Below are 20,404 nucleotides of genomic sequence, written 5' to 3'. Positions count from 1 at the left end.
CTGGATGGAGTAAGAAGGTTCTTACCTTGATGTTGAGAAGAAGCTGTGGGGTTCTCGTTGGACTGAAAAACGTGGTGGTTCCTAAATTCTAATCATTCAGAAGCAGGTGATGCTACTAAGAGCATTTTGAATTAATTGTTAGGCCTGTTCTTAAAGACTCTAAAAGTGTAATTTTAGTGAGCTAGAGAAAATCCTATTAGAATAGGTATTTAAATAAGTTTTGTAGTTGGATTCTTATCAGTGATTATGAGTTGGTTAAAGGAATATGAGTGTTTTCAATTTGAAGAGTGAATTAAGGCCTTAAGGGACCGTGGTCTTTTGACCCTTTTAAAGGACTGACGTATTTGAATATGCTAGCCAAAGTTTTTACTTTGTGTATTCACTAATAAGTTCCCCTTTCTATAGATTTAACAAGGATAAAGAGGTTGAAGTCACCATTAACTTATGCTGGGAGCTCTAGTTAATGTTGTAAAATCCTGTTAAGTCACTTTGGTTTCCTAATGATAAGCTATATGCCTACCTTGAGTTACGTAGGTATGGTTGTCAATTCTTCAACATAAACTTGTAGTTATACATATCTGTATAGCTTTGAGATTTATAGATTTGAGAGTGGTTGAGGGAAAGAGTACTAGGTAGAAGGAAAAACTGGAGCTTTGGTACAGCATTGACCAAATCTGTAGGAAAGTAGACCTACCATTATTCACATAACATTTCTTGCTAGATTGTGTACTTTACAGAAGGGCTAAATGTTGCTTCAGCTTTTCCAGGTGAAATACTAAGAAAATTTTGATCTCAAAGATTTTTCTTTAACCCAGCTACAGGCATACCCGTTGCTATATTTGAATTGGTACAAATCTATGTGGCAACTTTCCTTCCCCTTCGTTGTCAGTGCGTCCTTGTGCAGTAAGTTTACAGTACCTTTTATAATATTACAGTAATCCATCTGAAGGTTTGCATTTCAAAAGGTACGGTTCCGAGAGTAGCTTCTTGTGACAAAGCATGTATTGCTAGATAAATGGTAGCACCTGCTAGGGTCACTTATGTTTTATGAACACTGCGATCTCATAAATTAGAAGTGTGAAAAAATTAGGCTCTGTAAATTTGCTGTATGATGTTCAAGAGGCCTATATGCATTTTTTTATTGCCTTTGCAAAGGGTTGCATGCAGTCCCACATTGTCAGAGTAGGCAGGCTTCTTGACCTTGTGCAAGTTTTGTATGGAGATGTGAGGAGGAGGACAAATCCTTCAGTGTTAAGATACCGTGAGCTCTGCTGTTTGCTCCAGCCTGTGTAGCTGAAGTGAGGTAGCAACCCTGGCTTTCTCCCTGCTCTGGTGTTTGTTCTTTGCTCCCAGTCTGAGGCACACCTAATCTAAAGGCTCTACTATCTCTGCTGGCAAGCTTGACGTTGGCACAGAATCTGTCTGAATGTACACGTTCTGAATGCTTGTGAAGAAAACCTGAAGGTTCACGCAGTTACGTAGCAGGCTGCTGAGAACAGCTGGGGTGCAGGATATTCTTCTCTTGGAGAGAGAGCCAAAGGGCCAGCACATCCTTCGGGATGCTCAGGTGACCAGGGATGGAAGGCCTCAACAGTGGTTACGTGCCTTAGGCATTCTGAGGTGAAGGCTGATGGCAGTTTTTCCAGGTGGAGAATAGAGATACAGTTAAAAGGGCTTGCGCAAAATCCCTCAGGAAGTCTTTAGCAGAGTATGGTACTGAACCCAGACTCTGTGTTGGCGCTCCTCTCACTTAATGTGTTTTATCCTCTGACACCTTGCAGAAAATTTAATTCTAAGTGGTTACGTCTGGAAGACTTTAAAATAGAAATCAAATATCAATGGTAGTCTCTGTAGTGTTTTCTGTTCTTTTTAACTGTAGTATCTTGTGCGTGTTGTACATCTGGTATGTACCAAAACCCTTGGCACATCCAGTCATGCCCATAGAGATAAACATTGCTGTATTACCATGGCATATGGCTTAAGAATATTTAAGGTCAGAAAACTAATACAGTCATTAAGAGTGATTTTCAATTATGGATACAAAGTTCAAATACTTCAATGAGCAGCCTAATTTTCAAGATGTTGAGCCACTGCTACAGGTAGTAGCAACATTTATGTATTTATTTTAATATCTGTGCCTTATCTGTTCATCTGTGCCTTTGTGATAACTAGACTTCTTTTAACAGAAATGAGTATGAGACAGGAACTAAGTGAAAGTGATGCAGCTGTGAGAATCTCGGGTTTGTAGGACACTGATCTTTCCTGCTGCTTTGGAAGTATCAGAAACAAGAGAACTAGTCACGAAGGAAGAGGTCAGGTAAAAACACTTGCCTTGCCTTTTATGCTTATGGTTATTGCTGCTATCAGATGAGACCTTTGAGTGGTATAGAGGGAATACAAGGATTGAAGTACCGTATGCATGTGTTCACAGCAAGCCTGCTGCTAAGCAGGTAGCTGTTATATATCACTTAGAGTCTTTTTAATGCTGATAATTGATTTCAGCATTAGATAGGAATTGGAATGATAGATACTTAGGGAAAGGTATGCTCTTTAAGGTGAGGGCTTGCCTTTTATTTGCAAAGGCTATTGAGTGCCTGAAAGGGTAAGACCTGGTGTAACTTGGGTCATAGGCTCCCTGTGGTCATCCCCAGTGCAAAAAGGGCTGCTTGTAAGCCTCTTCCAAGCCAGAGCCTTTCTTCGAGGGGAATTGGTAATATCATTGGATGCAGTTTAAACATGCACGGGCTTCTGTGAACTTGCTGAGGAAAAGGTCTCCCAAGGAACTTGATGATCAGTGATTTTTCTTTAGGACTGCTTTGGTACCTTAAAGTGAATGGTGAACTCTTCCTGCATGGGGCATGTTGGCAGGCCATTGAATTTTCAGGCGTTCCTGCTGTTCTACTGTGTAAGCAGGTGATGCAGCTGCCAGCAGAGGCTTTATCTGCAGTGACCTGAAGAAGCAGGCTTCATGAACATCTGGAAGGAGGTTGTCATTGTACTGTTCCCACATGAGATCTTAGATGTGGAAAATCCTCTGTAAATGAGAATTCATCTCTGATGTGATTGGAAATAGCCTGGAAAATTCTTCAATGTCCTTCATACATGGATGACATCCATCATCTGTTGTAGCAAAGGAATGTAGGTTTATTAGGTGGTGTTTGAGTACAAGTGAAGGATAGTATCATCCACCATTCGTGTCCCTAGCAAGTTCTCAGCTGCAAGCTACCCAGAAATAACAAGTTCAAGTAAAAAGCGCTTGTAGGAACAGTTGGGAAGCAAATAAACTTGTGTGTGTGCATACATATGTGAACTTGTGTGTATGTACATGTATATGTGTGTGTGCATGTATACATGTATGTGTATGTATGTAGGGCTTCATTACATTGGGTTTTGTTGTTGTTTCTTGGGCTTTTGGTTGGAGGACAACTATTTCCGTTGGTACTGTGCCTAGCTAGTATTAAAGGTGAGCCTGTCGGACAATTTCAGTGAAACTAGAATTGGCTGAGACTTCAGTTACACCTTGAAACCAAACTGGAAGGCGTAAGTGGACTATAACAACCAGTGAACTGAATTGGCTTTTAAAGTATTTAATTTAAGTTGAGGTGATTATTTCCAGCAGGTTTCATGTACAAGAGCAAGGATGGTTTCTGAAGTCTTCTCAAGAGCAATGTGGTGTGGCGGTTATTTATTATACTAATACTATTCTTCAAGTCATTTTACAATTATTATTTAATTTGATGTCCTATGAGTAAGTACAATTAACCGGACCGTGTACAGTTATCCTCAGTCTACCCATCTGAAGAGTTTGTTTCCCGAAGGCTATACAGGGAGTTCATGTCAAAGCCTAGAATGAAATGTTAGATCCCTAGTCCCACAATTAGCCCATACACCGTTCTGTGTAGCAAAATAATTCATGACTCAGGCACCTAATTGCACTGGGACTTCCAATAAGCTCTTTAACATCTACTCATTTATAAAAGATGATTTTAAGACTTTTTTTTTAGTTGGGAGTTGTTGCTTAACTAATTAAATCCTTACACAATATAGCTTACAAAACTGAATATTAAATGCAATTAATCGGCAAACTGGAATGACTCGTTTGTATCGCGGTGGTGTGGGTTTTACAGCTGTTAGGTATGGGTTTACCTGAGAGGCTGCAATAATCTTCGTGCTGCACAGAGTAAAACGTGGAAAGTTCAAACTTTGCAAAAAACTACTTATTTTTAGATTTATATATATATATATATATATATAATTCTCTTGACACATTTGATCTATGTATACAGGTACAGGCACATCTTCATTGGTGTGTGTATTTGTAGAATTCCACAGGGAAAAGATAGAGCTCTACAGACAGGGCATGTGCTGTTGATTTAACCCCCAAAAAGTTATTTTTTTAATTTTTTTTAAAAGCGACTAAAATGTAAGGAATTGAGGTCTGGAAAAAGTGAAATGTCCTTTCTACCAAAATTTCTTAAGGTAAGATGGTAATGTTTTAGAAGTGTGTATATACATACACATAATAAAAATGTAGAACAGATACCTCTCTTTCTCCCATTGCTTTGGTTCAAGAATTGGAAGCTTTAAATAATCATTTCAGCTTCCACGCTTGCACTTGATGATTCTGTAGCTTTGCTTCTTCTCATCCTCATGTTCGAGAGGCTCAGCACCAGACTAGAGAATACTCTGTCTCTTTTCTTATTCTCTGCAGCTGAAATGATTTGTAACTATTGAGGATTTTATGTTAAATATCCAAGAAACTGTGTGAAAGGGCTAGAAACAGTCTTGATAGTTAAACTTGGAATAAATTCTTTCTCTAGAAGAAAGAATTTAAGAATTTAACTTGAAGAAGCTTCAAGTTAAGACAGACTTTACTGCAAGCAAGCAAAGTTTGCAAGTTGCATTACAAAATAAAGTTTAGTAATAGATGCATATGAATTTGTAAACAATCTAATGGATTTAACTGCTGTTTTTGGTACTTTATTTCATATTTACCAGAAATATTTTACTGTGTCTTTTGGAATGATTCTTACCACTTTTTTTTTGTAAGTCTAAAGTGAAGAATACTTATTTTCCTGACCTTCTGATAATATTTGTATCATCATTTTCCCTAGTATCTTTACCACTTGAGAGGTTTTCCTTTTTGAAATACCATGAAAAGTGCCAGAAACACCCTCAGAAAAGGGGGAGGGAATAAAATGTGTGCAAAAGAAGAAGATAAAGGTAGTTTCAAGCCTGAGACTCCTTTGATGGTTAGGAAAAGTTATCATGGGTAACCTTTACATTTCAGTGGTCACAGTATTTAACACATAAAGCTAGAAATCCATACATCTTTCCATAAACTTCAACAGGAATTAAGGTAGTCATAAAAATAGTCTTTAAAAACACATTTTTTTTTCTCTTAATTTGTTTTTATTATACAGAAAGCTTCTGCATTTTGGTTCAATATGTTCAGCTCTGGTATGGAGCTCAAGCAAAACTCCGAGAAAAAATGCAGCATTTCCTGAATGTGAATTAAAAAGCAGGAACCCCTTTGCACTTTTCGTCTTCTCCTGTTCTGGTCCAGTGCACTACTTATTTATTTTCCTGTTCTAGGGATACTGGGCAATCTCTAGTACAGTTTAAGGGAGTCAGATCTGTTTATCAGTGTCATGGTATATATTTTTTAATTCTTATTTTTTTGTTCTTCATTTTATTTATTATTCTTAATTTTATTCTATTTTTGCTTCATGTCATCTTTTTATCTTTCTCCAGTGACAGCTTCAACCAGAAATCTGAAAAGTACCTTGTAAATGTAAAAGAAATTCAGATGTGATGTTTGTACTGCCCATGTTTTTCTCTCTGAATAAGACTGGAGGTTAGAAAAAAATGTGAGGTAGAAATCTATGCAGGTCATTTACATACCATTCATCTAGAGACTTTCTAAATGTTTAACAAGTTAATTAAGCTGTTACTCAAAGTATATATATTAATCTAAACAGAAATGCAGGTGGACGTGCCATGTGAGGTAAGATAAAATGTAGAAACTGTTTATCACTATGTCATGTAAGGCTGTGTGGTCAGTGGTGCATAGCTGAGCTGCATTAAACATTTGAAGTCTATGCATCTACTGATTTTGTGTGGCTATGGTGTCCATCCTCAGGAAAACTGGGGGGATTTACTACAGCCTGCTGGTCCCAGAAGCTTGTGAAGATGGATATCAGGGTAGTCTTTTAGCATTGAATAAAGTTATCTGAGACTGGTAAGTACATATTGGTTATCTTCTGAGGAGCAAGGACTAAATCTTGCCAGAGTGACATTCTAGTATTTGACTCTGCACCGGTGTCCTTCACGGGGCTGTGAATGATCTCAGTCAGGTTTATATCTGCAGGAGCTGCCACTGCTCTGTACGCATCAGATTGGAGCCTAAGATAGTAAGGTCATTTCAGCAGGGTGAAGTACCTTGTTCTTTAAACACGTTCTGCAAACACGTGTAATTGGTCTTGCAAAAATTTCTTCCTGAGGTCCTGAAAAGTCAAGTCTTCCTGTGCTACGTTTGAGTATATTTCTTTCAAGCTCTGCTATGATGTTTGCCCTAGAATACATACTTCAACGCACCGATACAGAGGAAGCTGGCAGCAGTTCTTATTTTCAGGTGGCCCTCATCCTTTTCATTAGGAAAGATCAGTGGTGCTCAGAGCTTTTCAGCAGTGCTGCGAAAATTGGATTTTTCTGCTCCAGGAACGAGGGGCAGGAACGTGCTTCTTCTCCACCACGACGGGGACAGGCAGGGGGAAGAGGGCCATGCCGAAAGGCAAGACCTCTGCACAGCTCCCGTGGTGAATAGCTGCCCTCTCATGCAACCTGGGATGGCCACAACAACAATTTGGTTGTTTGTGGTTTTTGTTTGTTTGTTTGTTTTTTCTCTGGGTCAGGTATAGGTAATGGGTTTTTAGCTTCTTTTGCTCTCCTGAGACACAATTTGATAGGTATACGCTGAGGCAGAATTTGCTGAAAGCTGAGACAGAATTTGATGGAATAAAAAGCATGCTGGCTGTTTTAGGAGCATGTTTGTGAGTGGGTTAGATCCAGCTTGAAGCTTTTGGAAGGAATTGTGAAATCCTAGGTTTGATTTTTGTGGTTATATGGGAAGGTTCTGCATTGCTGCTCAGGTGCCAGTTAACCTAATAACAGCTTTCTATCTATTTTTTTTCCTTTCATAAAGAAGCTGTTTTGCTATTGGGTCACTGAAATCCGCAGGGTGAAAAGCCTGTGGGGGAATAGTTGTTCTTCTTCCCTTCAAGTTTCATTAAAATCCCATAGTTCTGCCGCATCTGACAAATGGCCCTTTCTTACGGCGGGCCTGTGCTGTTGCCCACCACCTCAGCAGCATGCCGAAAGCTGGGGCAGGCCGAAGGTGGGTGAGTGGGACCTCTGAGAGCAGGTAGAAGTAGCCTCCTGTGGGATCAGCTGCCACCGTAAGAAGGGAGTGGAAGCGGGGAGCTCCTCCATGCTCAGCAGAAAGAGATCTGCCCGGGTGCAGAGTGAGGCAGGAAACTCTGGCAGCTCCAGGTGGCAAAGGGTGGAGAGCCAGCTTGACCCTCAGATCTCGTAGAGGCGTTTAGTCAATAGCCAGCTCTAGGGTTTCTAGGTTTTCTGCAGTGTGTTGTCAGAACCCAAGAGCTGGGAAGTTCGCTGCAGAGACCCATAGGGCCTTTGACTGAAGATAGCAGGGGCTGATATGGAGCCACATAGCTTCAGCAGAGGCCTGCTAGGTCAGGTGTGGCACGGCCTAACGCACGGCTGGACCATCATTGCTTGATGTTCAGAGAATATAAGGCACAGACACATCTGTGTGATACTGAATAATACTGATACTGAAATGGAGCTGATAAGCCCATACTGCAGCCAGTCTTCTGCTTGGTGTCCATGGACTGTTTTCCCGTTATTTGTGATATTCCAGTTTGCGTTATTCTAAATGATGGATAACAACTTTTGGATGTAGAAAGACAGATTAAGACTTTTTCATACAGAATATATGTATACATTGTGTATATATATATAAGTATAAAAACAGAATATAATCAGAATTAATAGATCCAGTATATCTTTTAAAATATATGTATACTTTATATAAAGTAGTTGCTCTGTAAATTTGACTGCTCAAAGGTGAGGTAATACAGATGTGTGCTTTGCAAGAGCAACCTTATTTTTGCCCTTTGAGGAAGTATTTGAATAAAACAACATGAGGGTTTTGCAGAAACATTTTTCATATAGCTCAGTGTTATAAAGCGGTCATTGGATAAATCCAGATTATGAGGTAAATAAGGCTGTTGACTATAGGATTCTCATCTCATTTTACATGGTGAAGGTAGGTAGTGAATAGGGCAAACACAAGCCCTGAAGGCAGGAAAAAGCAATAGAGAAAGGTGATTCAATCTGTTCCATGTAATAGTTCTTAGATAGTCCTGTGCAGATAAATTCAGTTAAACTTTTTATATCTATCTCATCAACTCCTCAATTCCTTTTTTTGTCATCTAGTATGAAGCTTCATAACTTCTGTCCCTCTATTTCCCAGATGCTAAGCACTCATAGAAAACAGATCCTTGGATATTTGGTTGCACAGCTTTTCTAGGGTTCTCAAAACATTCTAAGCACTAAAATGTTTTATTTGAACTATCTGTAAGCCTGCAACAAGTATGTGTGTTTTTTCCCTTTTTTTTCCCCTTTTCTCAACAAATGGAAGTGATCTTGCAGAACAAGAAGAGAGGTGATCCTGTGTTTTAATTCTGGCTCAGCTACTTCTTTGCTGAATGCTTCTCAAGTGACTACTCTGAATTTCTCAGGTTTTCCCACTTGTAAAATTGAGAAGAAAGAGAATCTACGGAAGCTGGAAGAAAAAGGTTTACGTTTGGGGCCCTCAGCTATTCAAGACATATAGTGAAGGTGCAGCTGTTTCCACTTCCATTAAAGGTTTATAATGCTGTACAGCAAATAAATAAGACACATATACGTGGATAGTAAAGATTTAAAAAAAATACCAAATTGCTCTCTTATCTGTTCAACACCATCCATCTTATGTAATTAAAGACTATGCCATCATGTGCTGAAACGCAGGAGGACAGATTTCAAGATGCTTGTGTGTATTTTGGTATTTAATTAATGGCAACTTAGCTCTTGTAAGAGTTCCAAAGGTATCATTGTGCTAAATACTGTGCATCTAGAGAGTAAGAAGTAGATTGCGGCTGTTCAGGTCGTAAACGAGGATAGGATAAATGGTGAAAAAGTGTGGGGAATCCTCTACAATTATTGACCACAGCCTTAGACTCTGGATTAAGTGATGTTCTTAGAGTTAGCGAAGAGACATTACAAAGCTTAGAATTTCACATGCATCTTATGACATAGTTGGACCAATTTTACATACTGAGGTGGTGTGAGAAGTTCCTGTACTTTTTTCCTTTGACTCTGGGATCAAGTCAACAGGAATACATAGATTCCCTATTTCTGTGCAGAGTCTCAGCATCCCAGTTTCATCACCATTGCTGGGTCACACCAAGCTGTGGAGGCACATGCACCAGCTCTGCTCTGCTGCCCTGCCTGGGAGGCAGAAAGGGAGGGAGGGAGGGATAAATAAGCTGTTATAGGTGGCTTTAGGACAGTAACATCTTAAACTGCTGCACATGTTAGCAATGAATGCCTTGGCTCAAATTGTTTCAAGTAGAAAATCAGGTTTAAATTAGGAGGGAACCAACCATCTTGTTTCTCTTGGATGTTAGTTTAGTTTAAGCGTTAAAAACCATAATCATTTTTTCTCTTAGTCCTCATTGCTTTTATGAGAAAACCAGTGTAAAAGCATTTTGGAAATAGGCCCAGTGTTTTCTTCTCTGTTATGTCAAATATGTAAATTTTAAACCTGACTAAACACTTGCTTAGATCCATGTTTAAAGAAGGGTTTTTATGCATGTGAGGATGGGGGGAAAAAAACAAGACAGGCATTTTAATTAAAATAATAATAATAATAATAATGGCAAGGATCCCCTCACAAATAGGTTCAAAGTAAGAAATTCCTTCAAGACTTATATGATCTGTTGTGTTGTCCAAGTTGGTGATGAAGCAGAACTATGATAGCATTGCCTGGTACTTAATTTTCTTTTCAGCTTGCGTAACTCATATAATGTTGTGAATGCTGCAGGGAAAAGCTGTATCTTCTATGCTAGCTAATGCATGTTTTTACATAATACTTTTGTGTGTAGACTGCACTTGCAGTGGGCTGCCTAGAATTTCAAATGAATTTACTGGCACTTTGGTGTTCTCCCATTTATTGTTCACCCGAGAGTTCTGTGTACATTAACTGAAGGTAGATGTACCTTTGAAAGGGGGAGCGATGCATCTTTCTTATCATAAGCAAGAAATACAACATGAAACCTGTTCCGGGAGAACGAAGACGTAATGTTGGAGAGAGGGTAGTACCACAGTCCTGTTCTTGCACCCTAACCGAGATTAACAGTGTAGAAAAGTTAATAATAGGCAGGCTTCCTGGTGATGAAGAACATTCAGAGGAGGAAGCACTCCCTTGAATTTTAAGAAAGTTGGGGGGGAAAGAGGTGTGCAACAAATGGCTAGGATGCAAAACATGTGAAGCATTTTTTTCCAATGTTGTCCAAACATCTCTTTCTTGTTGGGGCTGTACTCTTTGTAAATAGATGTTTACACTTTTGAATGTTGTTTCTTTTGAAATATAATTATCACTGCTTTCTTTTTGTTTGGTTGTGTTTTTTTTTAACTGCAGGTATGAGAAAGTGCCAGTAATTCTGGTTGGTAATAAAGTGGACCTGGAAAGCGAGAGAGAAGTGTCGTCGAATGAAGGCAGAGCCTTAGCCGAAGAATGGGGCTGCCCTTTTATGGAGACCTCTGCTAAAAGTAAAACAATGGTGGATGAGCTCTTTGCGGAAATTGTTAGACAAATGAACTATGCAGCACAGCCAGACAAAGATGATCCATGCTGTTCTGCATGTAATATACAATAGCATTAAAAATGACCTAACCTGGACTTAATTTGCAGAAATTTTGTAAGGTGGTAAAACTGTCTACTTCACTTCCTGGTTTGTGGGTCACTTGAAATACATCTGTAGTGAAGTAGCATCATTAACTCAGAGCTGAGCATTGAAAGTCAATCACTGACTCTGGATATATAATTGGGTTAAATGACCACATCTCACCCGTTTTTCCCTTTGAGCACCTGCAATTTCATGGCATAGCCAGTTGATCTACAGGGTCATTCCAGCTGAGCGTACACGTGTTGTCACGTCACACGGCAACAACAGCAACCATTTCCGAAGAAGTTAGAAACCCTTTGGAAATGGGAAACAGAAGCAGTGGAGAAAATTATCTCTGAAGACCATTCACGTCTAGCATAAGTGCAAAAGGAGATCCAAGTCTTTCAAATTGCTGTGCTTCAGATGTGCGCTATCACTTGTGGCCAAGTTTGTTCAGTCAAATATGTTGATTTCACCTGAACTTCTGACAGTGTTAGAGGAAGAGGTTACCAGAGACCTATATAGTTTGGATTTTTTTCAAAAGTGATGCTATTATTTCAACACTTTATCCCACATCTCGATATAGAAGACATTGCCATCGGTGTGTGAAACGAGAGGCAAGATCCGAAAAGAAGTGGCAGGTGAAGAAACAGTACGGCGTTGGAATGTTTTGAATCTTTTGTTTTGCTGCTCAAAAATGGAGGATCGCTTCAGGTTTTGGTCTGCAAAAAGCCAAACAAACCCTCTGTTTACAAAGCAGGAAGCATCTTTATTTATCACTTTACTGAACCAGGAGGAAGCAACTGTGATGAAAAAATTGCTGAGCCTTACTAACAAGGAACACTTTAATAGTTTAACTAGTACCATCTTGTAAGGAAAATTAAGCCATGTTGCATCCATATGTTCCCTTCTGCAGAAACCTCATGGGACAGTATGAACATCCTGCATTTTTAAGTTTGTTGAAGACAACAGTTTTTCTTGCCTTGAAGGGCTATGTTCTCTGGTGTGATCCCTAACTAACCTTTGAAAATCACGTTTGCTATTTCGTAGCTTTAATATTGATAATTGGATAACCACGTGAAATCATTTGGTTCAGAGGTGAAATAGTTACAGTTATAATTTCTTAGGTGAGCGTGGAAATGGCTCTTTAATTGCCTGACACACTATTCAAAGGTTTCCCCAATTATTGGAGTGTTAAATGGTGGGAGCAAATGTTTTATTTTGAAAGGATGCTCGAGCTCTGGCTTGCTAGTTTCATAGCAGTGAAGTATTTATCATTTGCATGACTAATGGCACAGAAATACCTATTCTGAAGTCTTACAATCAAAGTATAGAAAAGTTTTCAATCACAATGTTTAGATTTTAAATGCTGGAGAGGTTGTCTTGAGCTGGATCTTTTATAGGTAAAATTGGCCATAAAAATACAGTCACTGAGCCTGTGGTCTAAATAACACCATGCATTCATTAGTTTTTCAATCTTGTGCAGTAACAGTGTAGTTCCTTGTGTTTCAATGAGTGCAAACAGGGGTGCTGGGGTGTGCGTGTGTGTTGAGTGTGTACGTGTGTGTGTATATGGCCCTTAGAAATGCTGTAATTGGAGTTAGGTTTGAGAGTTTTGCCTCCATCTGCAGAACTGCCTAAAATGCTCTCATCTTCAACAAAGGAAACTGAAGTGCAACACGCTTTGCAGGTTTGTCAGACGTATTCTTAACGTTTTAAATTGTAGTTCGGTGGATGGTAAACAAAGGAAATCATGTTAATGGAAGAGAACTGTCCATCTCTGCCCTTAATCTTTCAAAACCTTTCCACAGCCAACGTCTGGAAGGGCATTAGATGTCACAAAAAATGACGCCTTACTCGAAAGTTCATGTAGCCCTTTTTCCCCGTCTACCTTACGGAGCTTGTGTTACCGCGCTTTGTTCTTTCTCTTAGAGAGGTATTCACACCATTTATTTCTGGCATCTGAATGCCCGTTTTGGGTGCTCCGAACCGCCCTCCTAGAGGCACCTACCTCTTTCCATTGACTATATAGCAAACGTAGGCTTTTAGTTTGGGTCCAGAGCTTCTATGCCTAAACTAGATGGTATGAATGTTCTCTTCCCCCCCCGCCCGTTGTGTCAGCCACCATGCTTAAGCAAGATCAATTCAACAGCTGAAGTCTTGCTTGGTGACAGTTTTTAAGATACCTAGACTGGGAAATGGATTATTGAGCAGCACAAATTGTCAGATAGCTTGTCAGTGTGAGATCCACTGTATGAGCACTCAAAAAAAAAAAAAAATCAAAAATACTTAATTGGAAGTGCACGTTATGCAACATTATTTACAGAGGTATTAAAAATCTTACCTAGGAAATTGTTAATTGACCACAAAATGGCGTAAAGTACAATATGAACAGCCTAACGTGGAGTTCATATTGTAAAACAGATTTAATGTAGGAAAAATTGCACAGTACAATTCCTTACAGAAAATATTAGTGAAAATATTTCCCAGTCTTGCTTTTTTTTTCAGTACACTTTTACGTCTTCAAAACCTTAGGGTGTGTATGCTACCGTACAAATACTGCGGGGGGGGAAAGCGTAAGTGTTGTTTTTCGTATAATTCCGAGGAAGTAGTTATGCACTATTTGTATTTCCACTAACGTGAAGATAGTGGAGCTTGAATCAATGACAGTTGCACTTGACAGAGATTTTTCCCAAAATCTAGGGGGAGCGGAAACGCAGTTGAGTGAGCCACACGGAGGTTTTGTGGCCACCCCGTGGGAGTCATTGGTCGTTGTTTAATTTGTACCCTGATCGGATTACCAATTATAGTATTGGGAAGTTTCTTATAACATGCCTTAAAATGTTATGATTTGTTCCAAAGACCCGCTTTTTCCTTTGGCTGTTCTTGTAGAGCTTTGTCCTTTTCTACAAAGACAGCATTTCTCCTGTTTTATTGTGTTTTTGTTGTTTTGTTTTTTATATATATATATAATGTTGCAACTTTTATTCTTTTAAGCGATGATAGTGATAGCAACTGTTTCCTCTTTCCCTTAAAAATGCACACAAGAACTGGTCCAAACAAACAAACGGGAATCAGATCTCGAGTATTACATGTAGTTGCTTTCGTTGTTGTTGGTTTTCGCCCCCCCCTTCAAAGCATCAAAACAATTTGGTGACTTCTGTCCTGGTTCTAGCCTCTCCCTAACCCCAGTGCTACAGTTGCCATTACTTTTCTGTGGGAAAACTACTGGTATTTGCTTTCCTGTATAGAATGTTGCCTAAAGATGTCAGCCATTTGGTTGGGGGGGGTTGTGCATGTTTGTTTTTTTATTTTTATTTTGTTTTAATTTTTTGCCGGTGTACTGTCAAAGCACTGGCTAGGCTTTAATTGTGAAACTCCGCGACAAAAGCAAATGTTGGACAACTGCAGGAGGCTTTATCTGCATTGTTGTGCATCTGTTAATTCTTGATCAGGGTTTGAAGAAAGACTGAAGTGGGTGCTGGAACCAGGCTTCACGCTGTTGATTTGGAGTTTCCCAGAGGTGAATTAATGTATTTCACAGGTAATTGTTGAGCTCTAATACAACTGGCAACTTAAAATGGGGCAACAGTTTGTTTTGTAACAATGTCAGTTGTTTAAACCTTGATGTTTCAAATAAAACAAGAATTGTACATAGAACTCAATGCAAACTCAGCAGTTGTATTTGGAGTTAAATTATTTTAACAAATAAATTTATTTAATGAAATCTCCCTTGGATTTTTTGTATTGTCCATTCTGGTTTGGTCATAAAGTTCATCCAAAGCTAGTAACATTGTAGTCATTTCAAACATGCAGTCAATTATTTGGGGGTTCAGCGAAGCATTTCTTGCCGAAATGCTCTTCTAGTACAAATTGAGAAGCAATAAGAAAAAAAAAATATATGTTTACTTTAACAAATGGATGCACGTTGTGATTTAAGTTAACGCTTGATAAGGAACCAAAGCAAAGGTTTGGGGTATTCTTGTTTGTTTTCTTAGAGGAATATACACTTGCAACAACCAGTAAGACTTGGTGTTTGATAAGATACACATCTTGTTATGGCAGAAGGATAATAGTTACTGTAAAATAGATTAAAACTATAAACTTGGGCAATATATGATACAATCAATATCCAGTGGTACTTTTATCACACTTAGGATTCCAAAGAGTTAAACAAAACAAAAAAGAAGGGGGTTGTTCACTGTATCAGCTGTTCAATTGATGAGTGTTTTTGCAGGCTTTCATTGCAGTACAAAAGGAGTCAGTGTTAGAAAGAACTTCAAACACAATTAGCGTTGCAGAGATAAATGAACAGTTGAGCTAATGCTAACAGGATTATTCTAGCTAATTGGCATTGATCAGCAGTTACATTTTGGTCATACCAGTATCACTAAAATACGCTGTTCTCAGTCATGATGGGTGCTTGATGCTCTCTTACTTCCATGTCGTGCATGCCGTAAGGAACACGAAGCCTGAGGCTGGCACATCTAAAAAGCTCCCGGTTCTGTGGATGGTATGGAGGGCTGACACATACTGTTGGTTTTGTGCTTCTGATGTGCCCATTCATTCTGCAGAGCAGTTCCAAGGGAGCTTTCATGGATGGGTTCTTGCAATACTGTTCATTTATTAATATATATATATATTTTTTTCCAAGCAGATACCTGTACAGAGACAACAGGAATTCATTGGGCTCTTCTAAAAGAGTTCAAAAAAAGTTAGTGAAACATGCTCTTTACAATTACTGAACAACTAGAAATCTTTGAATGTTTTATTCTTACGCTTTCCATGAATCCTCTTTTTTATTTTATTTTTACTTTTAGCTAGTGCAGGAAGCTAGCTGCCTCTGAGAAAGGTTTGTAAAATGTTTTGATTGGAAATAAATGTCTTATCTGTCCTGCACAGATATCAGTCTTACTGGATCTAGCTGCAATACTTTCTATCTTCTCACACTGCAGATAGAAAGTACTGCATGAGTTTAACATACTGCTAAGATTTTTTATTTTTATTTTTTTCTTCTTTGCCTCAGCTCCCACATTATGTTCATCATGCAGTCTCTTAACATTTTTAAAGAGCACTTTTCCTTGAAAAATGACCATAAAAGCCCTGTCTCAGTGGCTGGACTACCTAGCTGCGTTCAGAGCTGTTGCTGTGCAAGCTTTGATAGACTTTGTGCCTGTTTGCCTAGCAAAACCAACACAGCGTGGAAGCAGGAACTGGCGTTCTTCTAGCTCTGTCTGGGCACGGAGCAGGCACAGCCCACGCTGACTTTCAGACGGGAGGCTGTGTTCAGAGCCTGGGTTGCAAGTGGGTGGCAGGGGAGCAATATTCCTGTGAACCAGACACCGTGCGGTACTGGAATCACTAAAACAGCAAATCTTCATCCTGCTCTGACAGAGGTGGTTTTTTTTTTCTGGGTACTTACAAGCACGCACGTTTCGGTTTGACTTGAATATGAAACAGTTTGGGGATCACTGAGAATTTATTTCAAACTTTCCACGGAGCGGTGCCCACGTATGAAGGCAACCGGGTAAGATGCCTGCCTGCTCTTCCAAGGAGTGCGTGCGAGATCCAGCAGCCACAGAGGAAACCTGCTGAAGGATGGAAAAGTGAGGTGGTCGGTTGCTGGGAGTGGAGGTGGATCTGCCTACAGGTGAAAACATACAACTGAAAGATTGTTCAAGAAAAATAACAAAGGTTGATGGAGAGAGTGGTAAGCACAAGGGGAGAAATACAGCCTTTATGGCAGACCAAGTTTGTGAGTATTCCTACACTAAAACACACGGTAATTTAAAGGTAGGTATATCAGAGAACTGGATCTCAAAAAGCAGCTTTCTACAAAATATATATATCTGAAAGAGATACAAAGCTGCCTCAATACAGTAATGGGAAATATTCTACATACATGGATTTTTAATTCTTTTAGAGTCCTTGTACAGTTCAATAACCAAAAGAAAAACGTGATCCTCAAACACTTGAGACATTCACCTTATCTTTCCTGTAGTATAACACAGTTTAGAAAAACAAAACACACTTACCTCCCACAGGTGAGAACATACACTGGATTACAGCATTTTTTATTAATTTTATTTTATATATTTATTTTTTTGTATTAAGTGAAATGGCTCAGTTGTTTCTCAGGATAAAACAAAGGAAGATGCATCATTCTGCATATGCAAAATTCTTTAAAATGGTTTAAGATCTGACACCTTTCTGGTTTGAACCATAGGGAAATTACCCTAAAACCACTGTCTTGGGACATATTTATAAGCTGCTGGGGGGGTGGGGTACGCTTTAGTCAGCACAAAGCAAGTTAGAAGTTGGCATCCAAAGTCTCCAGCTGCCGCAGGCAATGCTTTTGGCCCTTTGTAGTTCATTTATAGTAACTTCTGGGCACAAGGCACCTTGCACAGTGCATGTGAGTGTTCATCCTGGAAAGGAAACTGCTGAGCAAAGCAATTTCTTCCCACTCTTTTTCAGTGCTTGGAGCAAGTGATGTCGCAAGTCTTTCTGCTGCTCCTTCTGTCTTTCTGCTGCTGGTGGCATAAAGCTGATTCTCCTTGGAGGAAGAGTGAGGGAAAGACTGAAAGCAAGCAGGCGGCCTGGTACTAGCTGGAGTGAAGGATCTGCAGAGATGGTGCTGGGGAGGGCGGTATGTATTTATATGCAGTGGGTGGGAGCTGAGAAATAGAGTGGGAAAGAGTAGGATGACACTGTTCAGCAGGGAGGATTCCCAGCCATACATCTTAACGTATCTTGCTGAAGAAGCAGAAATTAGGCTTGCTGACAGTGAGGTCCCCTAGGAAGGGACTCGGGGCGGACTTTACTACCCCCAGGGGTAGAGGCCTGGTCTGAACAGGTGAACATAACCTGCCTCATGGCTTCTGACCAACACTGGGACAGGAAAAGCTTTCAAACAGCTTTTGCTCTCTTAAATTAAGAAGTCTTGCTCTCTTAAATTAAGGCAATGATAAGTTAACCTTTACAGTATTTGCCGTATGAGATTTTGATTACAGGAACACAAGTAATTGATCAATCAAAGAAGATGGGATTCTGCAAAGCAAAAAGGGTGACACATAAGTGTCTGACTGATAGCAAGTGAATGAATGAGGACTTTCAATGCAAAATGAAAAAACACTCGTCTCAAATTCTCCACAGAGCCTCAGGTGCTGCTGTAATGGAGTAGGATTCTGTAAAGGCCTGTGTGTTTCTCTCAATCAGTTTTAGCTGAAGTTCACATTTTTCCTGTGTGGCTCTTCTGTAGATCTGTTCTGGGGAAGGCAAGCCTGTTGATTTTATATTTGTGTTTGTGTTTTAAGATGGAAGGAGATAAAACCTCTGCTGGTTCTGCTTAATTTCTCAGGGAAAGATGCAGCTGTGAAGATTCGAGATTTTCCAGAAGTCTTCTTAAGAGTTGGCACCTTCTCATAAGATAAACTCAAGCACCCTTTCTTGATGAACGTGGTATTTGCAGTTATTTCTGGGAACTTGCTTACTCAAACAGTTAAAGACCATTAAGTGTGGGTGTGCACTTGCAGCACGTTGTTTACTTGCTCCACTATGCATGATGGTTTACTCAGATTATCCCTGATCTCTGCCTTTAAAGTGAGAGTCGATCCATCAGGTGGGCATCCTTAACTCAGGAGGACAACATCCACTTGGAGACACACTTTGAGATGACTGGGGAGGGCGCTTTCATGTCCGCTTCAGATCTAAATCAAAATGCTCATTTTCTGGGCCATTTTTCACATTTACAAAAAGTCTGAAGAGTAATAAATATTTTCTCCCCATCAGGAGGTGGCAGCTCTTTGGATTGTCTAGGGAAAAAAAATGGCAAAAACTTAATATTTGTCAGTACAGAGGAAGAATAGCAACAGGGCTACCTCTGCCATTGGATGAGCATCTTGTTCCCATGTTCAGCTTTTTTTCCTATGTGGAAAGCAACTTGTTTCAATTAGAAGAGATACTTTCCCCCCACACACACACACGCACCTTTTTTTTTTTTTTCTTGTCTTGACTGTGCACTTTGCAGCCACACTTTAGCAAACTGTTCCAGAAGCAACAGCTGATGGCAGAAGCTGCTTATCCCCTGTTCTCAGAAATGAACAGAGTCTATGGATCACTGAAACTATATATTAAGCTTGCTTGGTTATAAATGGCAATGTTTTCCAAGAACTGAAGACCCCTCTTTTTAAAAAGTTTGTAATGCTGTTAAAATTTTCATTTTTTTTCCTCAATTTTGGCATGTTGGTCTAAAGTTTAAAAAAATACCACCACCAAAATAGTGAAAACTAACCAAACAAAATAGAAAATAGTCAAAGCCCCATTCTACTTTCCTCATCTTGGTAACTACAACAGGTTCATCTACTATTTGTCACCTATAAATGCCAACAAAATGGAGAAAAGGGGAAGGCTTACAGGGGAAAATACAAGGGTTTCTGACTGCTCGCTGACTTTGGATGTCAATATCAAAATTATCCATAAAGTATAGAAAGATTATGAAAACAGGTGATCACTCTTGGCTTAAGGGTGGTAATAAAATTGTTTTCTCGTCCACATGCAAGTCTCCCTGCAAAGAAATGCATTAATGACCGCTGTCTACCACACAGTGACTGTGCCGGGTGATGAGTGGCACCCTCCAACAGCAGTGCTGAGAGCACCAAGAAAGCTGGATTAGCATTGCAGCAGCTGCTCGATTCACTGTCTTTAGCAAAGCTTGCTGCAGACCACAGCTGGGGCTCAGTAAGTTTAGAAATACACAGCTATTTTAATTGACTATGTAATCACTTAAATCTGCATCTTCCTTACAAACAACCTTCAGGTGCTCTCCATCCTTCAGGTGCTGTCCATCACAGAGGAGGGCTAGGTGTGAGGTGTCCATCACAAACCGCAAAGCAGCGTATGCTGAATCATCACTCCTGACCAGCCACATGTCACTATGGGCCCAAACTACTTTTGGACTAGCGTATTTCTTCTGCATGGGAAGTCTTAGCCAGAGCTGTCCATATCATTCATGCCTTGTGGTATGTGCAGTAATTGACTGACCCAAAGATCACCAGGTCGCTCTTTTTACTCTGTGTAAGAAATGTCTGAGATCAGCCCTCTTAGACTAATTAAGCAGAGATCCCCCTCTAATCCCCTTAGAGCAGACCTCCCATTGCCCTGGCTTTGTGCAGACAGACTCCGTTACAGCTCTGTCCATTATGTGATTGATGAAGCAACCCTGCAGTGGCTGAGGTAAACATGCTGCCAAAGGTGTATCTGTGGGATAATACAGAATCCATGCTGTTTGATGTTAGGATGCTTAATGCAGTAATTCTGCTGAGTTGCACCAAAAGCAAAGTGCCTTGATGACCCAGAGTGTAGAGCCCTGCTTCTGTTGGCCTCTAGCA

At 39.8% G+C, this 20,404-nt stretch overlaps 1 protein-coding gene and 1 long non-coding RNA gene across 2 annotated transcripts in view; one reads left to right on the top strand and one right to left on the bottom strand.

The window, feature by feature from the left end:
* RAP2A (RAP2A, member of RAS oncogene family) overlaps window positions 1-14,746 on the top strand; it is a 31,439-nt gene extending 16,693 nt beyond the window's left edge. The window contains exon 2 of the mRNA XM_035319035.1: window positions 10,769-14,746. Coding sequence (XP_035174926.1) covers window positions 10,769-11,006 — 238 coding nt within the window. The 3' untranslated portion in view covers window positions 11,007-14,746. The remainder of the gene's footprint in view (window positions 1-10,768) is intronic.
* Window positions 14,747-14,985: 239 nt separating this feature from the next.
* Window positions 14,986-16,852, bottom strand: LOC118162693. The gene is made up of 2 exons (XR_004748567.1): window positions 16,438-16,852; window positions 14,986-16,343 (listed from the first exon to the last, which is right to left on the bottom strand). It is a non-coding gene; the product is annotated as an uncharacterized LOC118162693 (long non-coding RNA).
* Between the last annotated feature and the right edge of the window lie 3,552 nt (window positions 16,853-20,404).

This window comes from Oxyura jamaicensis, chromosome 1 (assembly GCF_011077185.1).
Source record: "Oxyura jamaicensis isolate SHBP4307 breed ruddy duck chromosome 1, BPBGC_Ojam_1.0, whole genome shotgun sequence".
In the NCBI taxonomy this organism is placed as follows: domain Eukaryota; kingdom Metazoa; phylum Chordata; class Aves; order Anseriformes; family Anatidae; genus Oxyura; species Oxyura jamaicensis.
This window is presented reverse-complemented; position numbering and strand designations above follow the sequence as displayed.